This window comes from Salmo salar, chromosome ssa05 (assembly GCF_905237065.1).
Source record: "Salmo salar chromosome ssa05, Ssal_v3.1, whole genome shotgun sequence".
Classification (NCBI taxonomy): domain Eukaryota; kingdom Metazoa; phylum Chordata; class Actinopteri; order Salmoniformes; family Salmonidae; genus Salmo; species Salmo salar.
Window position 1 is genome coordinate 58105318 of NC_059446.1, and position 24182 is coordinate 58129499.

General features: G+C 42.3%; 1 protein-coding gene across 2 annotated transcripts in view; it reads left to right on the forward strand.

Annotated features, from left to right (window-relative positions):
- LOC106605274 (raftlin) overlaps positions 1-24182 on the forward strand; it is a 67072-nt gene that overhangs the window by 12550 nt on the left and 30340 nt on the right. For both annotated transcript variants that reach the window (XM_014200731.2, XM_014200732.2), the window contains exons 3-4: positions 18316-18493; positions 22623-22731. In XM_014200731.2, the coding sequence (XP_014056206.2) occupies positions 18316-18493; positions 22623-22731 (287 nt within the window). The remainder of the gene's footprint in view (positions 1-18315; positions 18494-22622; positions 22732-24182) is intronic.

Genomic DNA, 24182 nt, shown 5'->3' on the forward strand with positions numbered 1-24182 from the left:
GTAATTTGGTACCCTGGTTCGGTTTCCTGGAGCACCCTGGTTCGGTTTCCTGGAGCAATTCTACAGAATACGTTTTGCTTTCACAAGACTTGAAAATACCAGTTTCAGGGTGCGATTAGCAAGATGCTGTGTCACGATATCTGGTACTCTGGTCCTGGATCTTGGTCCCGCTACTCACACAGGTCCAGGATTCATTTCAGCCAGGGTTCGTTTGCGTTTCACACATGCTTTATAGCGCGGATCAGGGTATCAAATGCTCCAGGATCAGGATCATAAGGGGATATGTGAAAGCGCCCTTAAATTACCAAATGACAGGGGGCCATGTTGAGCCACATAAAGACCGGACCAAGATATGAAGAGCAATGTGTCATGAGCTTTTAATAAACGGCCACTGTAAATACCAGGCAGCCTTAGCTAGCAAGCTATAACCCCAAGTTTTATGTAAGTTTATTTCTCACATTCACGAACATGGCCATGCTGCTACCTTTCATTTACCTTCGAAAATGGCTTTGAAACAAAGAGGCAAGAATTATTTGATATTAACACCATGGCCCCATAGGGAAAGGACAAACTGAGTGCTGTGCTAACCAGTGTGGAAAGAAACCATCTCACCGTACACACATAGAAAGGTTCTTGGAGTGCTTGGCACGTATTTTATTTCCGAAAATGTGATTTCAAATGTTTAAAATGTCAAGAGGATGAAAAATTGAAAACATACTTTGTTAGTTTCCAGTAGACAGCATATAGCTACGGAGATTTTGTCCTTGAAATCAAATCCAGCTGACAGACACACACACGCACGCACACACCATTTGATTTCATCTTGGCTCCAGACACATTATTTATATGCAAAACCCCCAGAGCCTGAAGTCCTCTTGTTAATATAAGCTTTTCTCACCGCTCCGTGTGACTGACGTGTAGAAGCAGCGGTGTTCCGCCTGTGCTCTGATCGGAAGCGGGAATATGGAGCACGGAAATGAGAGGTCAGTGGAATTTTAGAACACCGTAGTGTGTTCTGAGTGGAGATTAGCCCCTGGATGCGGGGAGCCAGAATTTATCCCAGTTCACCACTCCGAGAGGGAGAATTGAACAGCGGTCGGTTCTCGGGGAAATGACATTGAAGTGAATTCACGGTCATCAGGTTTTACTTTAGATTTCCATTATATTCTCACTGCATGGGTGAGGTGTTTGGATGGCACAGATGAAACATGCTCGATTCCATTCAACATGTTGTTTATAATGTAGATATGACCTAAACAGAAAAGACACACTTAGGGTAGATATTGACCCCAACCACAGATCTAGGATCCCATGACCTTATACCCCCTAATCCTAACATTAGAGGTATGACAAATGAATGAGCCTGTAAGCCTACTAATGATTATGGGTATTTTATATTCCAAGACATGCACACTTTTTTATTTAACTAGGCAAGTCAGTTAAGAACAAATTCGTATTTACAATGACAGCCTAGGAACAATGGGTTAAATGCCTTGTTGAGGGGCAGAACCACAGATTTTTACCTTGTCACCTCGGGCATTTGATCTAGCAACCTTCCGGTTACTAGTCCAAAGCTCTAACCACTAGGCTACCTGCCACCCCAGTTGAAGTTGGAAATTTACATATGCTTAGGTTGGAGTCATTAAAACTCGTTTTTCAACCACTCCACAATGTCTTGTTATTAACAAACTATAGTTTTGCCAATTCGGTTAGGACATCTACTTTGTGCATGACACAAGTCATTTTTCCAACAATTGTTTACAGACAGAATATTTCACTTATAATTCACTGTATCACAATTCCAGTGGGTCAGAAGTTTACATACACTAAGTTGACTGTGCCTTTAAACAGCTTGGAAAATTCATGGCTTGGCTTTAGAAGCTTTGGATAGGCTAATTGACATCATTTGAGTCAATTGGAGGTGTACCTCTGGATGTATTTCAAGGCCTACCTTCAAACTCAGTGGCACTTTGCTTGACATCATGGAAAATCTAAAGAAATCAGCCAAAACCTCAGAAAAAAAAATTTGTAGACCTCCATAAGTCCGGTTCATCCTTGGGAGCAATTTCCAAACGCCTGAAGGTACCACGTTCATCTGTACAAACAATTGTACACAAGAATAAACACCATGGGACCACGCAGCCGTCATACCGCTCAGGAAGGAGACGTGCTCTGTCTCCTAGAGATGAACGTACCTTGGTGCAAAAAGTGCAAATCAATCCCAGAACAACAACAAAGGACCTTGTGAAGATGCTGGAGGAAACAGGTACAAAGTATCTATATCCACAGTAAAACAAGTCCTATATTGACATAACCTGAAAGGCCGCTCAGCAAGGAAGAAGCCACTGCTCCAAAACCACCAAAAAAAAGCCAGACTATGGTTTGCATCTGCATATGGGGACAAAGATCGTACTTTTTGGAGAAATGTCCTCTGGTCTGATGAAACAAATATAGAACTGCTTGGCCATAATGACCATCGTTATGTTTGGAGGAAAAAGGGGGAGGCTTGCAAGCCGAAGAACACCATCCCAACCGTGAAGCACGGGGGTGTTGTGGAGGTGCTTTGCTGCAGGAGGGACTGGTGCACTTCACAAAATAGATGGCATCATGAGGGAGGAAAATGATGTGGATATATTGAAGCAACATCTCAAGACATCAGTCAGGAAGTTAAAGCTTCCTGACATGGGTCTTCCAAATCGACAATGACCCCAAGCATACTTCCAAAGTTGTGGCAAAATGGCTTAAGGGGAACAAAGTCAAGGTATTGGAGTGGCCATCACAAAGCCCTGACTTCAATCCTATAGACAATTTGTTGGCAGAACTGAAAAAGCATGTGCGAGCAAGGAGGCCTACAAACCTGACTCCATTACACCAGCTCTGTCAGGAAGAATGGGCCAAAATTCACCCAACTTATTGTGGGAAGCTTGTGGAAGGCTACCCAAAACATTTGACCCAAGTTAATCAATTTAAAGGCAATGCTACCAAATACTAATTGAGTGTTTGTAAACGTCTGACTCACTGGGAATGTGATGACAGATAAAAAGCTGAAATAAATCATTATCTGTACTATTATTCTGACATTTCACATTCTTAAAATAAAGTGGTGATCCTGACTGACCTAAGACAGACAATTTTTACTAGGATTAAATGTCAGGAATTGTGAAAAACTGAATTTAAATGTATTTGGCTAAGGTCTATGTAAACCTCCGACTTCAACTGTAGATGTTGTGATAGCGATGGAAACCTCTGATGTTACTGGTCAGATTAGCATACTCTGTCAATCAATAAACCACGGAAGGCTTTGGATAGCAGACAGCTCCTACTAGGTTAAATCAGTAACCAAATACACTGAGTGTACAAAACATTAAGAACACCTTGCTAATATTGAGTTGCACCCCCCTTGTTCTGTCAGAATAGCCTCAATTCGTTGGGGCATGGACTCTACAAGGTGTCAAAAGCCTTCCACAGGGATGCTGGCCGATGTTGATGCAAATGCTTCCCAGAGTTGTGTCAAGTTGGCTGGATGTCCTTTGGGTGGTGGACCACTCTTGATACACACAGGAAACTGTTGAGCTTGAAAAACCCGGCAGCACCTACTACAATAGCCCGTTCATAGGCGCTTAAATATTTTGTCTTGCCCATTCACTGTCTGAATGGTACACATACACAATCCATGTCTCAGTTTTCTCAAGGCTTAAACATCCTTCTTTAACCTGTCACCACCCATTAATCTACACTGATTGAAGTGGATTTCACAAGTGACATCAATAAGGGATCATATCATTCACCTGGTCAGTCTATGTCATGGAAAGAGCAGGTGTTCATAATGTTTTGTACACTCAGTGGATGTCATACACTGTAAGTAGGATGTTTAACTATTCTGTAAATACGTCACATATAAATACCGTTTGAGGTTGCTCGATACAGGAGGCATAGGTTTACAGGTGTCCATACAGCAACAGATGATTGCTACTATGCTACTATTTGGTGCTGAATGTTCCTTGCTGTTGCTTTGGACCACTCAAGCAGTTGAATACCAGCCTATTGTTTTTAAAAGAAAATGTGTTGGAGCAGCATTAAAACGTCTGACATTGTAAAACTCAGCAGGTTCTTAATCATTAGGCTTCAAACAAGAGCAACTGCTGACAACGTTTTCATCAACAGGAAACGCAGATTTCTGTACAGTTCCTTCCTCTCCCCCTCTCTCTCTACCTCCTGTATCTGAGCCTGTGTCTGAGGCAATATGTTTGAGATTAGCCTTGATTCTACAGGAGGATTGTTCTTATTCTGCAAATACTGTTTCCTGTGTCTAAGGGTCTATCTTCTGTGGTGAACGGAACATCATTTGCTATGTGAAATACGTGTACATACAAATATGTTCCTTCTCCTTCGTGGAGGCAAATAGTCTGTTCATGATTTGGTTTTACTGGCAGCCCAGATATAAACCTGTCTTATTTAGCTTTCAGGAGAGTTCTCATTCTCTCTCTAGAGGTGTGTGGGGATTTCTGAGTGTGGGGTCTGTGTGCATTATGTGTTTGTATATATACTGTAACAATGTGTGTGTGTGTGTGTGTGTGTGTGTGTGTGTGTGTGTGTGTGTGTGTGTGTGTGTGTGTGTGTGTGTGTGTGTGTGTATGCACGCGCATGTTGTATGTGTGTGTTTGAATGCCTGTTTTTACCAACCCCATTTTCTATCCTAGCTTCCATCCTCTTCCCGCTACTCTGATATACAATACCCCCTATACGCCCCTCACAGCTTTATTGAGTCTTATTATCCTGTTGCTCTGATCCAATATGACAGTATTGATTGTGTTGAAATGCAATCTAGGCATAGATAGCAGAGGAGTAAACAAGCTAAATTTAACCAAACACCTCTGACCCAGCCTTCACACAACCCAAATGAGGAACAATGATATTTGTCTGCTGTAAAAAGAGGATATATTGTATCCTCTCATTGCTGTTCTTGGACTTTATAAAGAAGGCACTGGGTTGTTGCTCACTGTTCACAGGAAGTGTCCTCATTCTGGAGAATCTTGACCTCACTTCCTGAAAGCTGGGTTTGAACATTTCTGTTTTCAAAGGTCTCGGTTGAAGGTTCATCTCAAGGTGCATGAGGCATTGGTTTTCTGTGAAAGCTTGAAATTGGAATGACAAGATACAGAATGTACCGAGAGTGTATGCATGTGCGCACTTAAATGACAGATCTGAACATGTACAGTTGTTTTTCATTCGTCTTCATTCTCATTCAGTTAGTGGAGTTCCAGTTGTCATTCCAAAAATGTCACCGAATAATTGACATGCACAGCTCGAGACTGCCATGCTACTTCCTGCTTATCCTACAGCCATTCTCTCCCATCAACCACTAATCAGTGGTTGACATTCTGGAGCTGTTTGAACTCCTCTGATCTGGCGTGTTATGAAAAATCGGACTTTTCAAAAGCAGATTTTAAGTTATATCTTATTAGATCGATGTAGATATGGGGGGGGGCTACTCTAGTCCTGAAGGACTAGAGTAGCCTACCCACTGATGACTTATCCTCAGCTATCGACAAACTTGGGAAAATGTTAGCTAAACGGTGTTCATTCGACTCCGTTGGGCTATCTGGGATCACTGAAAAACCACACAGAAGAAAAGTATCGTATTGACAAAATGTCTTCTCTAAATAGTCATGTCAAGGTTTGAGCCCACCTCACCAACACACGCTGGTTGTGTATGCTTTCTCCATGAGCCTGTCTCTCATACTGTGTAAACTGAGTCAATCACTAGTCGTCTCTATCTGTTCTCTTTAGTAATATATTCATATGTTTTTCAGTCATTCTCCTGCATTTTACTTATTTCATAATTCATGGGAACACGGGTCTTGTCTTTCAAGAATTTAGTACATCGCTTGTGAAGTATGTAGGTATCACAGCGTCAATTATATATATATAATAATCCTCTATGTCTATGGCAATATATTCTGGTCATTTAGAAACAAAAGATGGAGGTGTTTCGCAAGGCACTGTAGGCAATTAATTCTAATAAAGATCATAGACACATTCCGTAATTATTGCAGATCTGTCTCGTATTTCACTCATACGTCTGAGTTGTTAGCGAGGTCCCAGGCATTGTTTCCATGGGTTCAATCATTATCGTGCCGGGAATGGTTTCCATGACGATCTACCACCTGTTGTCTGGTGGAGCTCCCATCTGCTGGGAGACTGAGGTGTGAGTACAGGGCTTTTTGTAATGGGAGTTAATGACTACTGAAGAGGGTGTGGATGATTAGAGTATCTGTTTATTAATTTAGGATAGTGTCTCTTGACGTATCCCACTGGCCCCTTCAGACTCAGTCAGGGGAATCAGTTAGAGTTTGGGGTCCTCTTGTTTCCCATATGCCTCCCTAACTTTTGTTATGGTAAATGCTAGTGCATCTCTATGGAAAATATGAGGAAGAGTAGAGTTATTTATTAATGCTATGTAAGACAATGAGATGATTCACACCATGTGTGTAGGTGCAGACACATGTTTACAATGCCGGCTGCACATAGAAGTGGATAATCTACTCTATACAGTTGTGAAAACACTTAGTGCCTTCAGAAAGTATTCTCACCCCTTGACTTTTTCCACATTTTGTTGTGTTACAGCCGGAATTTAAAATGGACTAAATTGAGATTGTGTGTCACTGGCTTACACACAATACCCTATAATTTCATAGTGGAATTATGTTTTTAGACATTTTTACAAATGTATTAAAAATTAAAAGCTGAAATGTCTTGAGTAAATTAGTATTCAACCCCTTTGTTATGGCAAGTCTAAATAAGTTCAGGAGTAAAATTAGCTTAACAAGTCACATAATAACTTGCATGGACTCACACTCTGTGTGTAATAATAGTGTTTAACATGCTTTTTGAATGACTCTCTCATCTCTGTACCCCGCACATACAATTATCTGTAAGGTCCCTCAGTCGAGCAATGAATTTCAAACACAGATTCAACCACAAAGACCAGTAGGTTTTCCAATGCCTCGCAAAGAAAGGCAACTATTGGTAGATGGGTAAGAAAAAGCAGACATTGAACATCCCTTTGAGCATGGTGAAGTTATTAATTACACTTTGTATAGTGTATCAATACACCCAGTCACTAAGATACAGGCATCCTTCCTAACTCAGTTGCTGGAGAGGAAGGAAACCGCTCAGGGATTTCACCATGAGGCCAATGGTGACTTTAAAACAGTTAGAGTTTAATTGCTGTGATAGGAGAAAACTGAGGATGGATCAACAACATTGTAGTACTCCACAATACTAACCTAAATTACAGAGTGAAAAGAAGGAAGTCTGTACAGAATAAAAATATTCCAAAACATGCATCCTGTTTGCAATAAGACACGAAAGTAAAACAGAATGTTTTGGGGCAATTTCTGAGTAGAAATCGTTATGTTTGGGGCAAATCCAACAAAACACATCACCGAGTACCACTGTTCAAATTTTCAAGCATGGTGGTAGCTGCATCATGTCATGGGTATGTTTGTCATCGGCAATGACTAGGGAGTTTTTTTAGGATAAAAAGAACTGGAGGAAAACCTGGTTTAGCCTGCTTTTCAACAGACACTGGGAGACAAATTCTCCTTTCAGCAGGACAATAACCTACAACATAAGCCAAATATACACTGGACTAGCTTACCAAGATGACATTGAATGTTCCTGAGTGGCCTAGTTACAGTTTTGACTTAAAATCGTCTTGAAAGTATATGGCAAGTCTTGAAAATGACTGTCTAGCAATGATCATTCAACAATTTGACAGAGCTTGAAGACATTTTTAAAGAATAATATGAAAATATTGTACAATCTAGGTTTGCAAATGTCTTAGAATTACCCAAAAAGACTCACAGCTGTAATCGCTGCCAAAGGCGATGCTAACATGTATTGACTCAGGGGTGTGTATATTTATGTAAATTAGATTTCTGTATTTTATTTTCTGTACATTTGCAAACATTTCTAAAAACATGTTCCACTTTGTCATTATAGGGTGTATGTAAATGGGGGAGAAAAAATAAATGTAATCCATTATGAACTCAGGCTGTAGCACAACAAAATGTGGAATAATTCAAGAGGTATGAATACTTTCTGAAGGCACTGCATGTGGTTTCTCAAGAGGCCTGCGTTTAGCTGAAAAACATGTAACACCTCATTGATAGTTTACGTTGCCACATTTTATCATCAAACATATTCGAGTTCACAGCCTTTGAGATGGGGCTTGTACTCAGCCCTGAGGTATACCACTACATTGTCTACTACTGCACTGAGGTGTTCTACTCCATTGGGTTATTATTTAAAATGTTGGACCTTTTAATTAACTAGGCTTTAGGTATTGAGTTGCAGTTGTGGTGGTTCTCCATACTCCGTACCAAGGGCACTACATGAGATGTTTAAACTGGTGATCCCAGAGGAATGCTGGGGACCTAGGGCTGTTTGCATGTCATTATCAATGTGGGTACCGTCTTCCACCCACGTACAATACAGAAACAGACACACACACAACCTAAGCCACCCACAGGTACCCAGACAGACCTACCATACAGCCTTGTGGTTTATAATATCTCTCTATATGGAAAGATATGATCCCCATAGTCATAGTGATGGTGATGGTGATTTATACATCTAGTACAAACACAGACGGTAGGCATTATAGATGAACCCTGGAGGATAACATAAAAACTATTTCGTTTTTCACTAAGACAGATTCCCCATGTTTTCCTAAGAAGAAATGTTCTCACAGCTGGAGCTGTGGTCGTTGGTATCCCTCCCCAAAACATTCTCATACATTATATAAACCAAGAACAGAAGTAAAGAAGATTATGGACTTGAGAGTAAACAGAAATGCATTTGATGCCAGGAACAAGGTGCCTGTAAATAAGGAATGGAAATCTAGCCTTGTTGAAGGGGTCTAATCCTTATGTTAATCACAAGCTACTTTGTCAAATTCTAATCTCCATATTTTACAATTCTAATTTTGGATCTTCCAATCAATTGGCGTTGAACACTTCTCTTATTCAAGTGTGGCTTCTTTCAATGGAACCCTAATGTCAGAAAATGTTATGGAAATGGACTCAAACCTAAAGGGAGGAAGGAGAAACTCATGTACTGTTGTGGAGCCAGACTTGGGTTCAAATAGTATTTGAGATCTTGAGTGTTTACTTGATCCTGCCTGGATTGCCAGGTGGGCAGGGTTTTCACTTTTTTTTAAACATTTTCGATTGGTTCAATTGCGGCCAGGCAACCTCTGTCATGCATAGCTAAAGTATTTGAAAGATTCAGAATACTATTTGAACCCAGGTCTGCTGTGGTGCACCGCTGAATGTCGTCAATGGATTCATATGGGCATTGATAAACGCCTGCTCATTTAACACTGCTTGTCTCTCAAGAGCTGCCCGTCTCCGAGCAACAGGGCTGTCAACGGATCTACTTTCTCAGAAAACTTGCTTCGGAGACTTCCTGTCAAGAAAATCTGATGGAGGGAGAGACTTTATTCCAGAGAGCCCTTTTTTCCTATTTATAAACCTTTTTACAGGCTGAACAAATTACAGGTAGTTTTCCCTCCATCAAGTCGCCGAGCGCCTTTTCATTTAGCCGTCACAACATACAGTCTTTAGACATTTAAAGAGGGAGATTTTGGTTAACTCTGTGCTTTTCCGCTCTTTTATAGGCTTGTGTGTGGTTGTGCTGAGATTGAAAGTAGCAGGGGATGCATATGTACATGGTGATCTACAGATGGATGCTTAAATGCACTGTCTAGACTTCAAAAGTACAATTAAATGAGCATTTTAGCAGTCCTTGTTGGAGACTCACTGCCTAGTCAAACGACACACTAAACCAAAGCTCTTCATCGATTATGCCTGCTTCGGACGGGTCCAGTCTCTTGATGACTGCCTACTCTGCTCATGATGCAGTCTGTTACGGTGCCACTGTGTAAGCTGTCATAAGACTTGCATAACCTGTAACAACATCTTGCAGGCTAGCAGTGACTCTTCCTCCCTCTGGAACATGACCCCTGGCAGTAGTTCAGTTTTAAATGATTAGAATGTGGTCATCTTCAACACTGTATCTGAGAAGGGAACAGGAGCAGCTTGTCTCCTGGTTATCTCCCACTTCGCCGGAGCACAAGGTGTGAATGCCCGTGTGTGTGCGTGTGAGAGATCAAGCATACATGTGTGTGCGTGTCTGTCTCTTTGTGTGTGTTTGAGAGATTGTGTGCTTACCGGGGGTCGGTGTGCCTAAGTCTTAGAGAGTGTGCATTTTTGTTTACCTCTGAGCGAGTGGCGGGCCAATGCACGGCACCAGCAGGCCTCTCACAATGACTCATTAGTTAGGTAATTAAGGCACAAGGCTGTGCCCCCGGGGCTCCACGGTGGAGCACTGTGAGCTAGGACTGCTAATGATACTGCTAGGCCCAGAGCAGAGAGAGATGGAGGGAAAGTATGGTCCATAGGTTCTGCTCTCAACGAAGGAGGGTGGTGGGGGGAAGAAATGGGGAGAGGTGCGGACAGGGGACCTGCCAGCATTTTCATTATGCGTCTATGAAAGCTAATGGCACAGGGCAGGGCCTGGAGAGTGGATACGGGTCCAGAGGTTGTGCTCAGTGGAAAGAAGGGTTCAGGGAGACAGAGTATTTTAATTGGACACAGATGAGGGTATGAGTACTTTGGATACTTACAGTATACTGCAAGGGTGGGTTAACACAGATTTTAAATGGTCTTCTGTGGTGATTTGTAAGGCTTTATGAACTCCCGTAGGCCCCATAGGTATTCCCACAATACACAACCATGTACTCCCGTTGGGGGAGAAATAGTGAAGGGGTGGCGGCTATTGTCATTTTGAGCACGGTGCTACATTAGTCATTGTCATTTGGATGACATATTGTGGTATCCTAATCAAATTACAATATGGAGGTCCCTTCCTGTATGGTTTCAGGATATTCTACTCCACAGTACGCATCTCGTTTTGTCATGCAAAACACCACTTCCCATACCCTGAACTCAAAGCAGCTAACTTTTTCAATTGAATGAAATGATACTATAATCTTCAAGTTGTTTGTACATCAGTTTGAATATGATATTGTCCATAAGCAAAATGAGTTATTAGTGTGGTAGAAAAATATACAGCGCTTTAATTGTGATGAGGGAAAATGATGCTGAACAGCAGATAGCAGGAAGAACATTTCACTTTTCCCTGAGTCCTAATAGCTAATTTATTCCGGGTCTATTTTCCCCCACTCAAGTTTCATGCAAATCGTATTGAACCATGTCCCCCAGCGGCGGAGTACCGAGCGTCGGTGGAGCCCACACGCTCAAATCTCTCAGCTTATTAATTTCCTATTTACTCATTTCATTTTTAACACATTGACTGATGGAAGTGCAACAGCCGAGCTCAACGGTGCTTACATGGAACTGATGGTAGAGGGCGAATAAACAATTGAGCCGGTGTCATTATAAGGGATGTCAGAGTCTATACATGTCTTAATGTTGTATGGCAAGTGGGGTGTATGATGCTAATATATTGTAAACATGTTGGCGCTGCAACATTGTATCATTAGAGGATGTCAAAATAGTGACATCTACCCATTGTAGATAGAGTATATTTCACCTGGGCTGACATTAGTTGAATGTCACCTTTGATTACATATATCTCGCATGATATAATTAAGTGATAATGCCCAAGAAGCCAGTGTTTGGAGGATATATTGGCACGGGTGTTAGGCACGAGACGAAGTCAAACACTGACTTCGAGGGCATAATCACTTTTATACAACGGGTTACCAACATATTAAAATCATGATTGACATTTTCATTCAAAAATATATTTTTATGATTTTATTCATACAATTTCACCCTTCCACAAGAAATAGCGCTGACACAAATCTAGGGTTGCTACCCAAGCTGTTCCTTCTATCGGTTCAGTTACCAGAAATGCGACCCAGTCGTTCAGTCTTTTTGTTCTGTGTTTACGGACGCGACCCAGGCATTCATTCTAAATGTTCCATTGCCATATTGGCTGGCAACGTTCTTATCCCTTGCTTGCTAGCTAGCCAACTACGGCTAACTTACAGTCACGTTAAACAGTGCAGCCAGAATAACAACGAAGTAGCTGCATTTGCATTTGTTTAAGCTGTGACATTTATGTGGATACATTCATAAGGAGCTGATGATGCACGATTTCACCTGACATAGAAAATGTGCTTTCTCGTCAGGACATTTGTTCAAAGGAGCTAGCCAACAACACAGCTAACACAATCAATTCAAACTGAAGCTGGAAAGACTTCAAACTAGCTCCACTTCGTTTGACCTGCTTTTTATTGATAGTTATTTTTATATATCCATAAAAATGATGCTGAGTCATGATTTTGACTGGCTGAGAAAACCTTCCTGTCTGTCTCACCCCGACTCCCAAAACGTTCATTACTATGGGACAGCTGGAGGTCGAAATTGAATATTGAAACAATGTTGCAAATGTTGGAGAGACAGCAAGGTTTATACAAATCTCCGCTGTTGAAATCTGAATGTTAGTCTAAAATAAATGTGAGATAATGTCTTGATCCTTTTTATAGTCGAGATCAAGTTTATAAATTGCCTGGCTGGGCTGATGAGACAGCAGATTGCGCAGTCAGATGGAACAGAGTAAATAGGCATTTTGACATCATAGATTTAGTCGGTGGTAACTTGTGGAATTAGACACCGGCTGGAATGCGTTTTTAACCAATCAGCATTCAGGATTAGACCCACCGTTGTATAATATGTCACATTTACAGTGCCATCAAAAAGTTACTCATACCCCTTGACTTATTCCACATTGTTGTGTCACAACCTGAATTCAAAATTGATTAAATATTTATCTACACACAATACCCCATAATGACAAAGTAAAAACATGTTTTTAGAAATGTTTGCAAATGTATTGAAAATGAAATTGAGAAATATCTCATTTACATAAGTATTCACACCCCAGAGTCAATACATGTTAGAATCACCTTTGGCAGTGATTACATCTGACACATTTGAATAAATGTAGATTTTGAAACGTATGAATGCGTCATAACCAGCCATAAAATAACGCAATATACTGTATGTCACATCAGGTGTAAATATATGGGTCATGACAGTGTTACTACAATGTTGTTGATCCATCCTCAATTTTCTCCTTTCACAGCCATTAAACTCTGTAATTGTTTTAAAGTCACCATTGGCCTCATTGTGAAATCCCTGAGCGGTTTCCTTCCTCTCCGGCAACTGAGTTAGGAAGGACGCCTGTATCTTTGTAGTGACTGGGTGTATTGATACACTATCCAAAGTGTAATTAATAACTTCATCATTTATTAAAGTGATATTCAATGTCTGCTTTTTTTCCACACATCTACCAATAGACGCCCTTGTTTGCCAGGCATTGGAAAACCTCTCTGGTCTATGTGATTGAATTTGTGTTTGAAGTTCACTGCTCGACTGATATTTCCACTTTGACATTTTGGGGTATTGTGTGTAGGCCAGTGACACAAAATCTAAATTTAATCCATTTACATTTCAGGCTGTAAGACAACAAAATGTTAAAAAAAAAAGTCAAGGAGTGTGAATACCCAGGTGAAATATACAGCCTAGGTGAAATATACAGTGCATTCGGAAAGTATTCAGACCCCTTGACCTTTTCCACATTTTGGTACGTTACAGCCTTATTCTAAAATGAATTCATTCATGTTTCCTCATCAAGCTACACACAATACCCCATAATGACAAAGCAAAAGCAGGTTTTTAGAAATGTTTGCAAATTGATAAATAAAAAAACACTGAAATATCACATTTTACATAAGTATTCAGACCCTTTACTCAGTACTTTGTTGAAACATCTTTGGCAGCGATTACAGCCTCAAGTCTTCTTGGGTATGATACAACAAGCTTGGCACACCTGTATTTGGGGAGTTTCTCCCATTCTTCTCTGCAGATCCTCTCAAGCTCTGTCAGGTTGGATGGGGAGCATCGCTGCACAGCTATTTTCAGGTCTCTCCATGTTCGATCGGGTTCAAGTAAAATAAAATACAATTTTATTTTTCACATTTGCCGAATACAACAGGTGCAGCTCTTACCCTGAAATGCTTACCAAGCCATGAGGTCGAAGAAATTGTGCGTAAAGCTCTGGTTGGGCCACTCAAGGACATTCAGAGACTTGTCCCGAAGCCACTCCTGCGTTGTCTTGGTTGTGAGCTGAGGGTTGTTGTCCTGTTGGACGGTGAACCTTTGCCCCAGTCTGAGGTCCAGAGAGCTCTGGAGCAGGTTTTCATCAAGGATATATCTGTACATTGCTCCGTTCATCTTTTCCTTGATCCTGACTAGTCTCCCAATCCCTGCCACTGAAAAACATCCCCACAGCATGATGCTGCCACCACCATGCTTCACCGTAGGGATAGTGCCAGGTTTCCTCCAGACACGACGCTTGGCATTCAGGCCAAAGAGTTCAATCTTGGTTTCATCAGATCAGAGATCTTGTTTCTCATGGTCTGAGAGTACTTTAGGTGCCTTTTGGCAAACTCCAAGCGGGCTGTCATGTCCGTTTTACTGAGGAGTAGCTTCTGTCTGGCCACTCTACCATAAAGGCCTGATTGATGGAGTGCTGCAGAGATGGTTGTCCTTCTGGAAGGTTCTCCCATCTCCACAGAAGAACTCTGGAGCTCTGTCAGAGTGGCCATCAGGTTTTTGGTCACCTCCCGACCTAGGCCCTTCTCCACCGATTGCTCAGTTTGGCCGGGCAGCCAGCTCTAGGAAGAGTCTTGGTGGTTCCAAACTTCTTACATTTAAGAATGATGGATGCCACTGTGCTCATGGGGACCTTCAATGCTGCAGAAATGTTTTGCTACCCTTCCCCAGATCTGTGCCTCAACACAATCCTGTCTTGGAGCTCTATGGACAATTCCTTCGATCTCATGGCATGTTTTTTGCTCTGGCATTCACTGTCAACCGTGGGACATTATATAGACAGGTGTGTGCCTTTCCAAATCATATCCAATCAATTTAATTTACCACAGGTGAACTCCAATCAAGTTGTATAAACATCTCATGGATGATCAATGGAAACAGGATGCACCTGAGCTCAATTTCGAGTCTCATAGCAAAGGGTCTGAATAATTATGTAAATAAGGTTTTTTTGTTCTTTTTTTCACTTTGTCATTATGGGGTATTTTGTGTAGATTGCTGAGGAATTGTTTTAATTTAATACATTGTAGAATAAGTCAAGGGGTCTGAATCCTTTCCGAAAGCTCTGTATATCACTATAATGTATTGTGTAGTAGGACCAAGATGATTGAAAAGTATTTGAAACTTGTTTGGATCATCATGTTCTTGAGGATGACTCACACACAAGAAAATGTATTAATGTGCACATGTGATCAATGCCAGGCAGTTGCCATGTAAAGAAGATCAACTAAACTAATAACTTTTTATTTCTACAAAAATAGGATCCAACAGTTAAACTTATTTTCATCTAATATGGCTGTGTGTGGACATACCCTGGAAAAGAAGATCATTTAAAAAAAAATCCCACATTTTGTTTTCTCTTCATTCTTAAATGGGTGTATTTTGTTTGATGACTCCGTGCTAACAGAATTTTACAGAAAACCAATTTATTGGCTGTCAGCCAGGAGCCTTTTCTTTCATTATTTGTCAAGGTACGATTCATTTTTTTCCTTCTGTTTATGTAAGTTAATTTATTTTCTGGGTAAACAAAAAAGGGAAAAGAAATTGGCTTCCTATTTGTTGATAACATTAACCAGACTGCCTCAGTCTGAATATGGGCTTTTCAAACAAGGGCCCTCACGTTTACGATATTAAACGCAAACATTGACTTGAGATATACATAAACTGCACAAAATCAAATCTGAATTTATCTACTTAAAAAAATGGGTTTCTGTATGGATAACAGGGTCTTATCGCCAAATAAACGCTCTCACCGCATCACACATTTTTGTGAGACCTCGCATTACCCTGCATTAGGCTTCAAAAGAGACGTGTGAATGTTAAATATACATATCGGTTGGTCACCGTATGAAGGCTTTTGGATTCGATTTCAGGATCAGCTCTCATAGCCATTAGAGGCAACTTAAGAAGTCCCCTATGGGTGTGTTTCCATTGGCTCTTAATGAAAAACATTCTATATTTACTCATCTCAATGGAGTGTTCAAAAAGTAAGCAGAGAGAATTCTAGTCACTTTATTATATATCCACCATCTCACAGACCCAGCATACATACACAGCATAGAACCAAGCCTCAAGGGAAAGGGCAAAGAGTTTGTGGATCACCAAAACAGGAAAATAAAATCACAGATCACAGAAGGATTAATTACATTTCCAACGGCAGTAGGGCAGAAAAAAAATGTTCCACACATTTTGAGAGGGTGGCCTATTTCTTTTCTCTGTCATGCCTTTTAGCTCTGGGAGCTCCTGTATTGTGTCGGAGTAGGACAGAGTGTGATTGAGAAAATGTGGGGATATTTTTAGCCAACCAGTTACTGGCCTGAGGGGACAGAGGATTTTTTGTAGCTGTTTCACAATGAACCTCTGGTTCCAAGCCCAGGAGAGACTTCAGATCCTCACTGAATTAGCTTTCATCTCCTCCACAATGCTGCTGTTTCCTGGTTGGCAATACAAGGCGTGCACCACTGCTCCCCTTTCCTCTATTGTTGTACTGGTGATATACTGCAGGGTTTCCCAAACTCGGTCCTGGGGCCCCCCGGGTGCACGTTTTATTGTTTTCCCTAGCACTACAGAGCAGATTCAAATAATCAAAGCTTGATGATGACTTGGTTATTCGGCCCAGGACAGAGTTTGGGAAACCCGATACACTGTATTGAAAGACACACTATTGTGTTACAGTAGTGTACTATAGACTGGTAGAACAATTGAGTTGTTATATTAATTCACAGACACGCAGTTAACACAGTGAAATGTATCAACCAAAGTAATTGGCAAATAGAAACATGCACAGTATGTCTTTTTGATTTGTAGTTTGACTGGGAAAACACTAACTTCATCATTTCGCTTGAGTGAACCCATGTCTATAGCACCATCACTCTGTTGGATCTATTCAACCACAAATGCTAATGTGTGAGTTACACTAATTTTGTCCTAAGCATTTTCTTGTTATTGATATGAAGTTGTGAGTATTTCTCTATGACCAAATGATCCTTCCCTGACCGTGACCTCTCATATTCTTTCCGTTCTGACGTTCCCATGGACTTTGCCTTTTTCTTCCCACTTTATGCCGCATTGATTCCAATTACCAGCAGTGACATTCCCACAACTTGTTTCAGGTGACAGATTACACCAGACTCTGCACCCCTCCTCTCCTCCTCCTTCCCTCCATCCTGCTCTTTGTCTTGACTGTCTCCCAAGCGGGCCAACTGTTTGGACCTGTTTAAATGTCGCCTCACAGCGTGTTTTGGGAGCTGTGGATGGCTTGGACGAGCTGCTTGGATTAAGCTGAGATGACTGGAGACGACTAGGCTTAAAATACACCCCCAACCCCCCTTCCTTCTCCCCCCACGTCAAAATATCTGGTCACTCAGCGAGTCTACTATCTTGTTAATTCCAAGCGTCTGTCTTCACCACTGCTATTGCTATTGGGAGGTTAAGCCCTGTCGAGAAGGCATCAAAGCTCTCCTCGGAAAGCGGCTCGTATCATAGAGCTAAACAGTCAGCTTTGATTGGATTTTCATCCTGTCTTATTAACTCTCAGACCAGGGAGCCAAAGCCAAAGGCATGATGCTAATTGCCAAAACAAACTGAAAATGCTCCGTGGATCAACACTGACATCCGGTCCTGCTTACGTTTGGGTTGTTGTACTGCAGTAAAGTATTATGACATTTGATAGGGATGTTTTCTGTTAGGCAATTTAGTTGACCTCCCTCCGTATCTCTATTTGACATGGTCATGGATGAGTTCAACTAGATTCCATTTGAATGTAACCTTTTTGTGAGACTTTTCTTAGTTGTCCATGATCGTTCCCTGTGCATGTTTAAAAGTCCTAAGGAAGTCCAAAAGCCGAAACGCTTCGGTTCTACTTTTAACAATAAAGAAGCTTTTATTTATTGAATTCCATTGTCCTCCAAAAGTTGCTGAATCTCCTCTCTGTTTATCACGTTTACCTGAATTTGAGTATCATTCACTGGACTACTACTACTACTACTACTACTACTACTATAGTCAGTACTATCACTATAACTTCCACTACCATGACAAAACACCTGAAGCAACCACACACGTTCTTCTGAATCTGTACCTTTTCTCGTTCCCTGTCTTTCAGATGGCTCATCTACACTGTGTCTTTCGTCTGTGCGGGAGCTCCCAGCCCAGCTCCAGGACCTGTACCAGCAGGGCTTCTCCCTAGTTGCCATTCACCCCTTCATTCATCCCTGTGGTTCCGACGCAGTCAGCCCCCAGCACCAGCTCTACAGGGCCGTGCTGATCCGACTCGATGATGGGTACGAGTACATACACATTGCACTTATTCAGAGCACCTACATTGACACAATTAGCATAAGCCTTATCCAGGGTCAATACATTTGTGTTTGTGTAAGCTTTGTCATTACGTAATATGTACAGCAAATCAAAATGTATATTACTACATGGATGTAGACAGTGGTATTACAGAGGTTGTTTTGGGCTAGCTGTCACAGGGCTGTTGTTTTGGTCATTAGCAAGCAAATAATCTCTTTTCAAGCTTTCGATGCTCCGGACAACATGTGGAATGGGCCAAAGTCACAGCTGCCCCCCCCGTCTGCCCTCCACCCGGGCACCTGTCAGTGTCGCGAGCCCTGGGTGAGAGTCAGCTTGGATCAGGGCATGGTTTTACTCCAAGTGTATGTGAAGGGCATGGCGGGGTGGTGCTGGTAGTGGTGGTTTCCGGCTGAAGCCCTGTCTGGCTTGCCTCGTATGCCCCGTGTTCTACCAGCTGGCTGTTATGAAGGACAGCGGTTTCATGCGTTTTTTTCGGGGGAGTGTTAGGACACATGCAGGTCTGTCTCTGGGAATGACTGCCTGTGTGAAGTAGAACCAGACACTCACTAGTCACTTTCCCCACAGAGAGGTTAGAGCAGCAGTTGAACCTCTCACCCTCCCCTCTTAACAGTGTTTTATGGCCTGGTCTGTTCTCTCTCGTGGATCCAGAGCCCTGGGGTCGGACAGTGACGCCACACTCCATAAATCTCTGGACTCTCCTCTCGTTGAATTATGATCCAGGAATTCATCTCAAGATTCCTAAAATAAATAATTCCAAACATGGACAAATAATTCCTGTACATTCCTCAGTATATTGGGGTTTAGGCTCCTTGCCCTGTTGTTCTTGTTTTGTGCTTCCTGGTTGCCTAGTGTTGTCTTGAAAGGATCAAACCATTTGGCTGGTACAGGTGAAGGATTTAGTTAGTTGTAAAGCACAACAATCCATCCAATCAGGTGGCTCTTGCCTTCTTTCTAAAGACAGCCTGTGCCCATTAATGAGCTCCTAAGGTCTAGGGAAATACATCTCACCCCTCTCCCACTGTCTCTACACAAAACCCACTCACAAACAAGTTCCAGACACTAATCCTATGCTGGGAGCACATAAATATTGATTTTGTATGAAAAGGGATGGATGAATGGGCAGCAGCATGGTTTTTACACACTGACATGGTTGCCTTCCTCTGAAGGAAAAAAAAAGAATATGAGGAGAGGAATAGAAAGCGGTAGAGAGAGAAAACACGATCACAGCTGGAGTGTGAACGAGCGGGAGTTAGAAAGAGAGAAAGGGGAAAGGGCTGCCATCCTTTGATGGCTCCGGCCAAACCGTCCTGCTTTATCTCAGCGTCTGTCACCGTGGAGACGGCTGCTCACATCAGCACCAGCCCCAGGGGGAAGGGGGGGGATAAAAGAGAAAGAACCAAAAAAATCAAGCAGGTAGCATCTTCCTCTCCTATTCCCTTGTCAGTCCCTTGAATCAGGGAGCGAAAACTGCAGATGACAGCGCAACCATTCATCACTCTCCCAAAGCAAACAGACCCAAAAGTGTCTTCTTCGCTCTGCAGTGCGCTATGCGTCAGCTGGAGACAGACAGAAGGAGAGACAGACAGAGGGGGAGAGATAGTGTGTGTGTGTGAGAACCAGAACAAGAACAGCAGCTAGGCTATGCTTAGCAGCAGCTGGATGTGCTGTGTTTAGTATGCACACAATGTCTCTTTGGATACAATCCCAGCCAATTTTCTACAGTATTAGCCTCAATTGTAAAGCCTCAGTGAACAAGGGTATAGCTGCACAGTAGTGTGACATTGCAAAAGCTTCTAGAGCCAGGAATTACACAGGGGCAGGTAGCTTATATAGAGCTGGGAGCCAGTATTGCTCATGTTAAACGCTGTCACCTGGAACAACTATTTAGTTCAAGATAAACTCTCAAACTTGTATAATTTCAGCCAGTAGTTTTGAAAGTGGCGCTCACGAGCCAAAAGTGGTCCCTTTTTTTTGTGTACTATGTCATCAAATTGGGTACTACAGTACGTCATTCATTTTGTATGATATGTTATGTCCTGCAAATGTTGTCGATTTTTTTTTGCAATGATATGTTTTCAATCCAATTTGTACTATACGCTCCGAATTTGTTGTGCTTAAGATCCTGGAGTGCATCTTTAAGTAGGCCATAACTTTAAAAGCCTGTTGTCTCTTTGACTGTGATTTGTCGCTGGTGACCGTGGTAACCTGCTCAAATCTGCGGATCAGAGAGAATGGATAGGACCATTTTAATTTTCAAATGTCAACTGTCAAATTTCCCAATGTTCAATTTGGTTGCGGCGTAGCGGGGTTACAGTTCAGCAGGCAGTGTCTGATGGGATATATTCATCATCTATTGGATAATTGTAGAATTCACATGTGCTCGGGGAGAGAGCTGTATGGACCAGAAACCATTAGAGGGGATTCGTCCAAAGAAATTATTCATGACTCTGTGAAAAGCTGACATTAGAAAAAGATGTGCTATATTATTAAAGGCCAGGGATGAAAGATTGCTAAACACAGGTTCGATGGTGGATCCTGTCCGAGCCGTTGTCATGGAGATTGTGATTTTTGGAATTGCGATTTTGGCGCCCGATGTGAGGGCTTCTGGGTTTAAAGCTACATTCTGGGTTTCAAAAAAACTTCATCACGGCCCACCATATCAAGAATTAAAATAACCATCCCCAGATTCCAAATCCCAGACTGTGCCATTAATACTCCCTGTGGTCCGGGATACAGAACCTTGAACGGTTGAACCTGACTGACAGTGCAGCTGAATAGATAGCAGCAGCAGTCTGCATAAGGAGTGGGAAGTCCGGCAGACGTACACCCAGGAGGAGGCTGCAGTCAGGCCAGCTGCAGGCTGGAGCCAGGCATGCGTTTGACACTTACTCTAGCGGCCTGGCGGTAGACAGCAGATCTATGGGGTTGAATGCAAGTAACCTGTTTCACACTGACAAAATGGACTGCAGGTGATGGGGCTATTTTTTTAAGAAGTCCTTACCTCAAGAGAGGCGATGGGAGACTAGTTATTTTCTCCCACTTTGTCCATTATGGATTTGAGCCCTCCTCAAGTTTACAGATCCAATCTGCTTTTCATGATTTCCAATAACAGAACGTGGAAATCAAATAGCAAGAATTCAAAGGTTTTCCTTTACATTGGCGCTTCACGGTGCTGTGAATTGCACAGTAAGTTTGCAAAAACCTCTACCTGATTCAGAGCATCCAATGCGCAGATTTTCCTTGACACAGTTTGCTACTGACATTTGATCTGGGATAAGTTGCATAATGATGGGGGACTTGCGTGACATTGATGTCTGACTTCTGTGGGGTGTTGTTGACTGTGAGTGATGACTCAGGTTCCCGCTGTGTTGTGAAGTCCGTGTGACAGAGAGAGAGCTAGGCCTGGGCTGCATGTGATAATGTTTAAACTCTCCTTACACACACACACACACACACACACACACACACACACACACACACACACACACACGCACACACACACGCACACACACACGCGCACACACACGCGCACACACACACACGCACGCACACACACACGCACAGGTAGGTACTGTACATACACACACATGCTGTGGCGAGGGTGGAAGGGTCTTATCCGTGTTGTCAACAGGATGAGAGGTGAAGCAGAGCGATGGAAGCTGGGGCATTGGCCTCCTCCAGGGCTAGCTGTGGGATTTCCTCCAGAGAAAATAGAAAAATCCAGACCCATATAAATAGATTCCATCCACCCACAATACTGATAAGTGGAAAAACAAGACAAGAATTGTATTGCATTGAGTTTCCTATCCCACCCTAATGTGCCCCTTTCAATCCTGATTTGTGTCTATGTTAAGTGCTTCTTCTTTTTTTTTGTCATACAGGCCAACAATTACATTAACACGGCTCATATGCGATTTATTAATAAATGATTTTCATAAATCCATAAATACTTAATTTCCAAGGATTTCTCTGTGCAACCATTTCAGATATGTATTACAGAATGTGGTGTATGTCTGTATCGTGCATGACTGAAGTGACTGTGGCTGAAATGTGTTGTTCCTCTCTCTCCCGCTGTGTGGGCTGCTACCGCAGGTTGGAGAAGAGCCAGTCAAGCTGTGCTCCCTACCATCTGCAGCTGGAGCAGTGTCTGTCTACCGACCAGGTGCCCACCCCTGAGCTCATCCAGGGCTATGTCAAGAAGGTGAGCCTCAGATAAGGCCCTGTCACACTACTGAGACGAGCTGAGCCAAGCCAAGCCGTACTGAGCTTGGCCTGGTTAGTGGTTAGGCATCCACAACTGTGCTGAAAAGGACATCGATGTGAACGAAAATATTAAGGCTGCACAGTTTTGTTCAGGTGGCATGATAGTGTGAAAAGGGTATAGTGGACTCAGATCACAGACACAACTGACCAGCCTATAAGTCGTAAAGGCGCTGTGGGCAAAAACTTATCTGTTGGGTTTCTTCTTTATCTCGACTCGCTTTCCACAGCCAGTAGACGAGACGGTCCTTAGTTTTAATAAAACATTGGGGAGTATCAATTCAGCCGGCCAGTCGCCTGAGGACCAGAGTTTCATTCTGACCTTCAAACTCTCCTCTCCTGGAGCACTCTCTCTAATATCTGGAAAATAGGAAATATGTAGCCTATGTAGAACTGGAAAATGAAAGTCTTAACAGAGGGCTGCTCTTATTCTGCAGTGAAGACATGTTAGCACTAACCACTCTCAAGCAAGCTGATGGCCATAACCACATTATATTAGGAGATATCACAGACGTCTATTAAAAGCAAAGAGACTTGTCATTATAAATGGCAATGTAACAGAAACATATGACGTTTACCTGTTTCTCTGACCTGAGCATGTGCAATACACAGCAGTGTGATTTTCCATTCAATGCGGACCATTTCAAAGGCTATCCATTACCTTCACACCTGAGTCGACCCACGATAACACACACACACACACACACACACACACACACACACACACACACACACACACACACACACACACACACACACACACACACACACACACACACACACACACACACACAGTAGAAATGATCCCTCTCCCTCATTGACTGGCAACGTTACCCTCAAATGAGATACAATATTTTTATTTTCGTCTTGGCAATTCCATTTTGCAATTTGTCTGGGAATAAAAATGTGCAAGTGCTGAGTGAACGTTCAATAGATATTAAGCAATGGAGCTAGGAAACGATGTGACTGTTTTACAGTTTCATTTCATAGAGGATAACCTGTGATATGGCACCCGTGCTGATTTGATTTGGATTCTCCTGGTCCCCGGCTGCAGATAGCAGAATGTACTGCCTCTGGCTGGATCTTGTGACAGAATGTGAGTGGAGAATGGCATCATTAACACTGCTTGACAGTTAACATTTCAATTTCATTTTGATGGAAAATCCCAATATTGACATAAAATGCCAGATGACAATGAAATGGGAAAAGCAATGCTTGATTTGGGATGCAGTCCTGCCAGGGCTGGAGCCATTGCAATCCAATCAGCTCTAGTTCAATTTGAATGGCTGATGCTGGGAAGAGGGGTGGAGGGAGGGGGAGTGCCTCTATAGTTCTATGATAATACCAGGTATGTAAACAGTTCCCCTGGAATCCATTTGGTTGATAAAATAG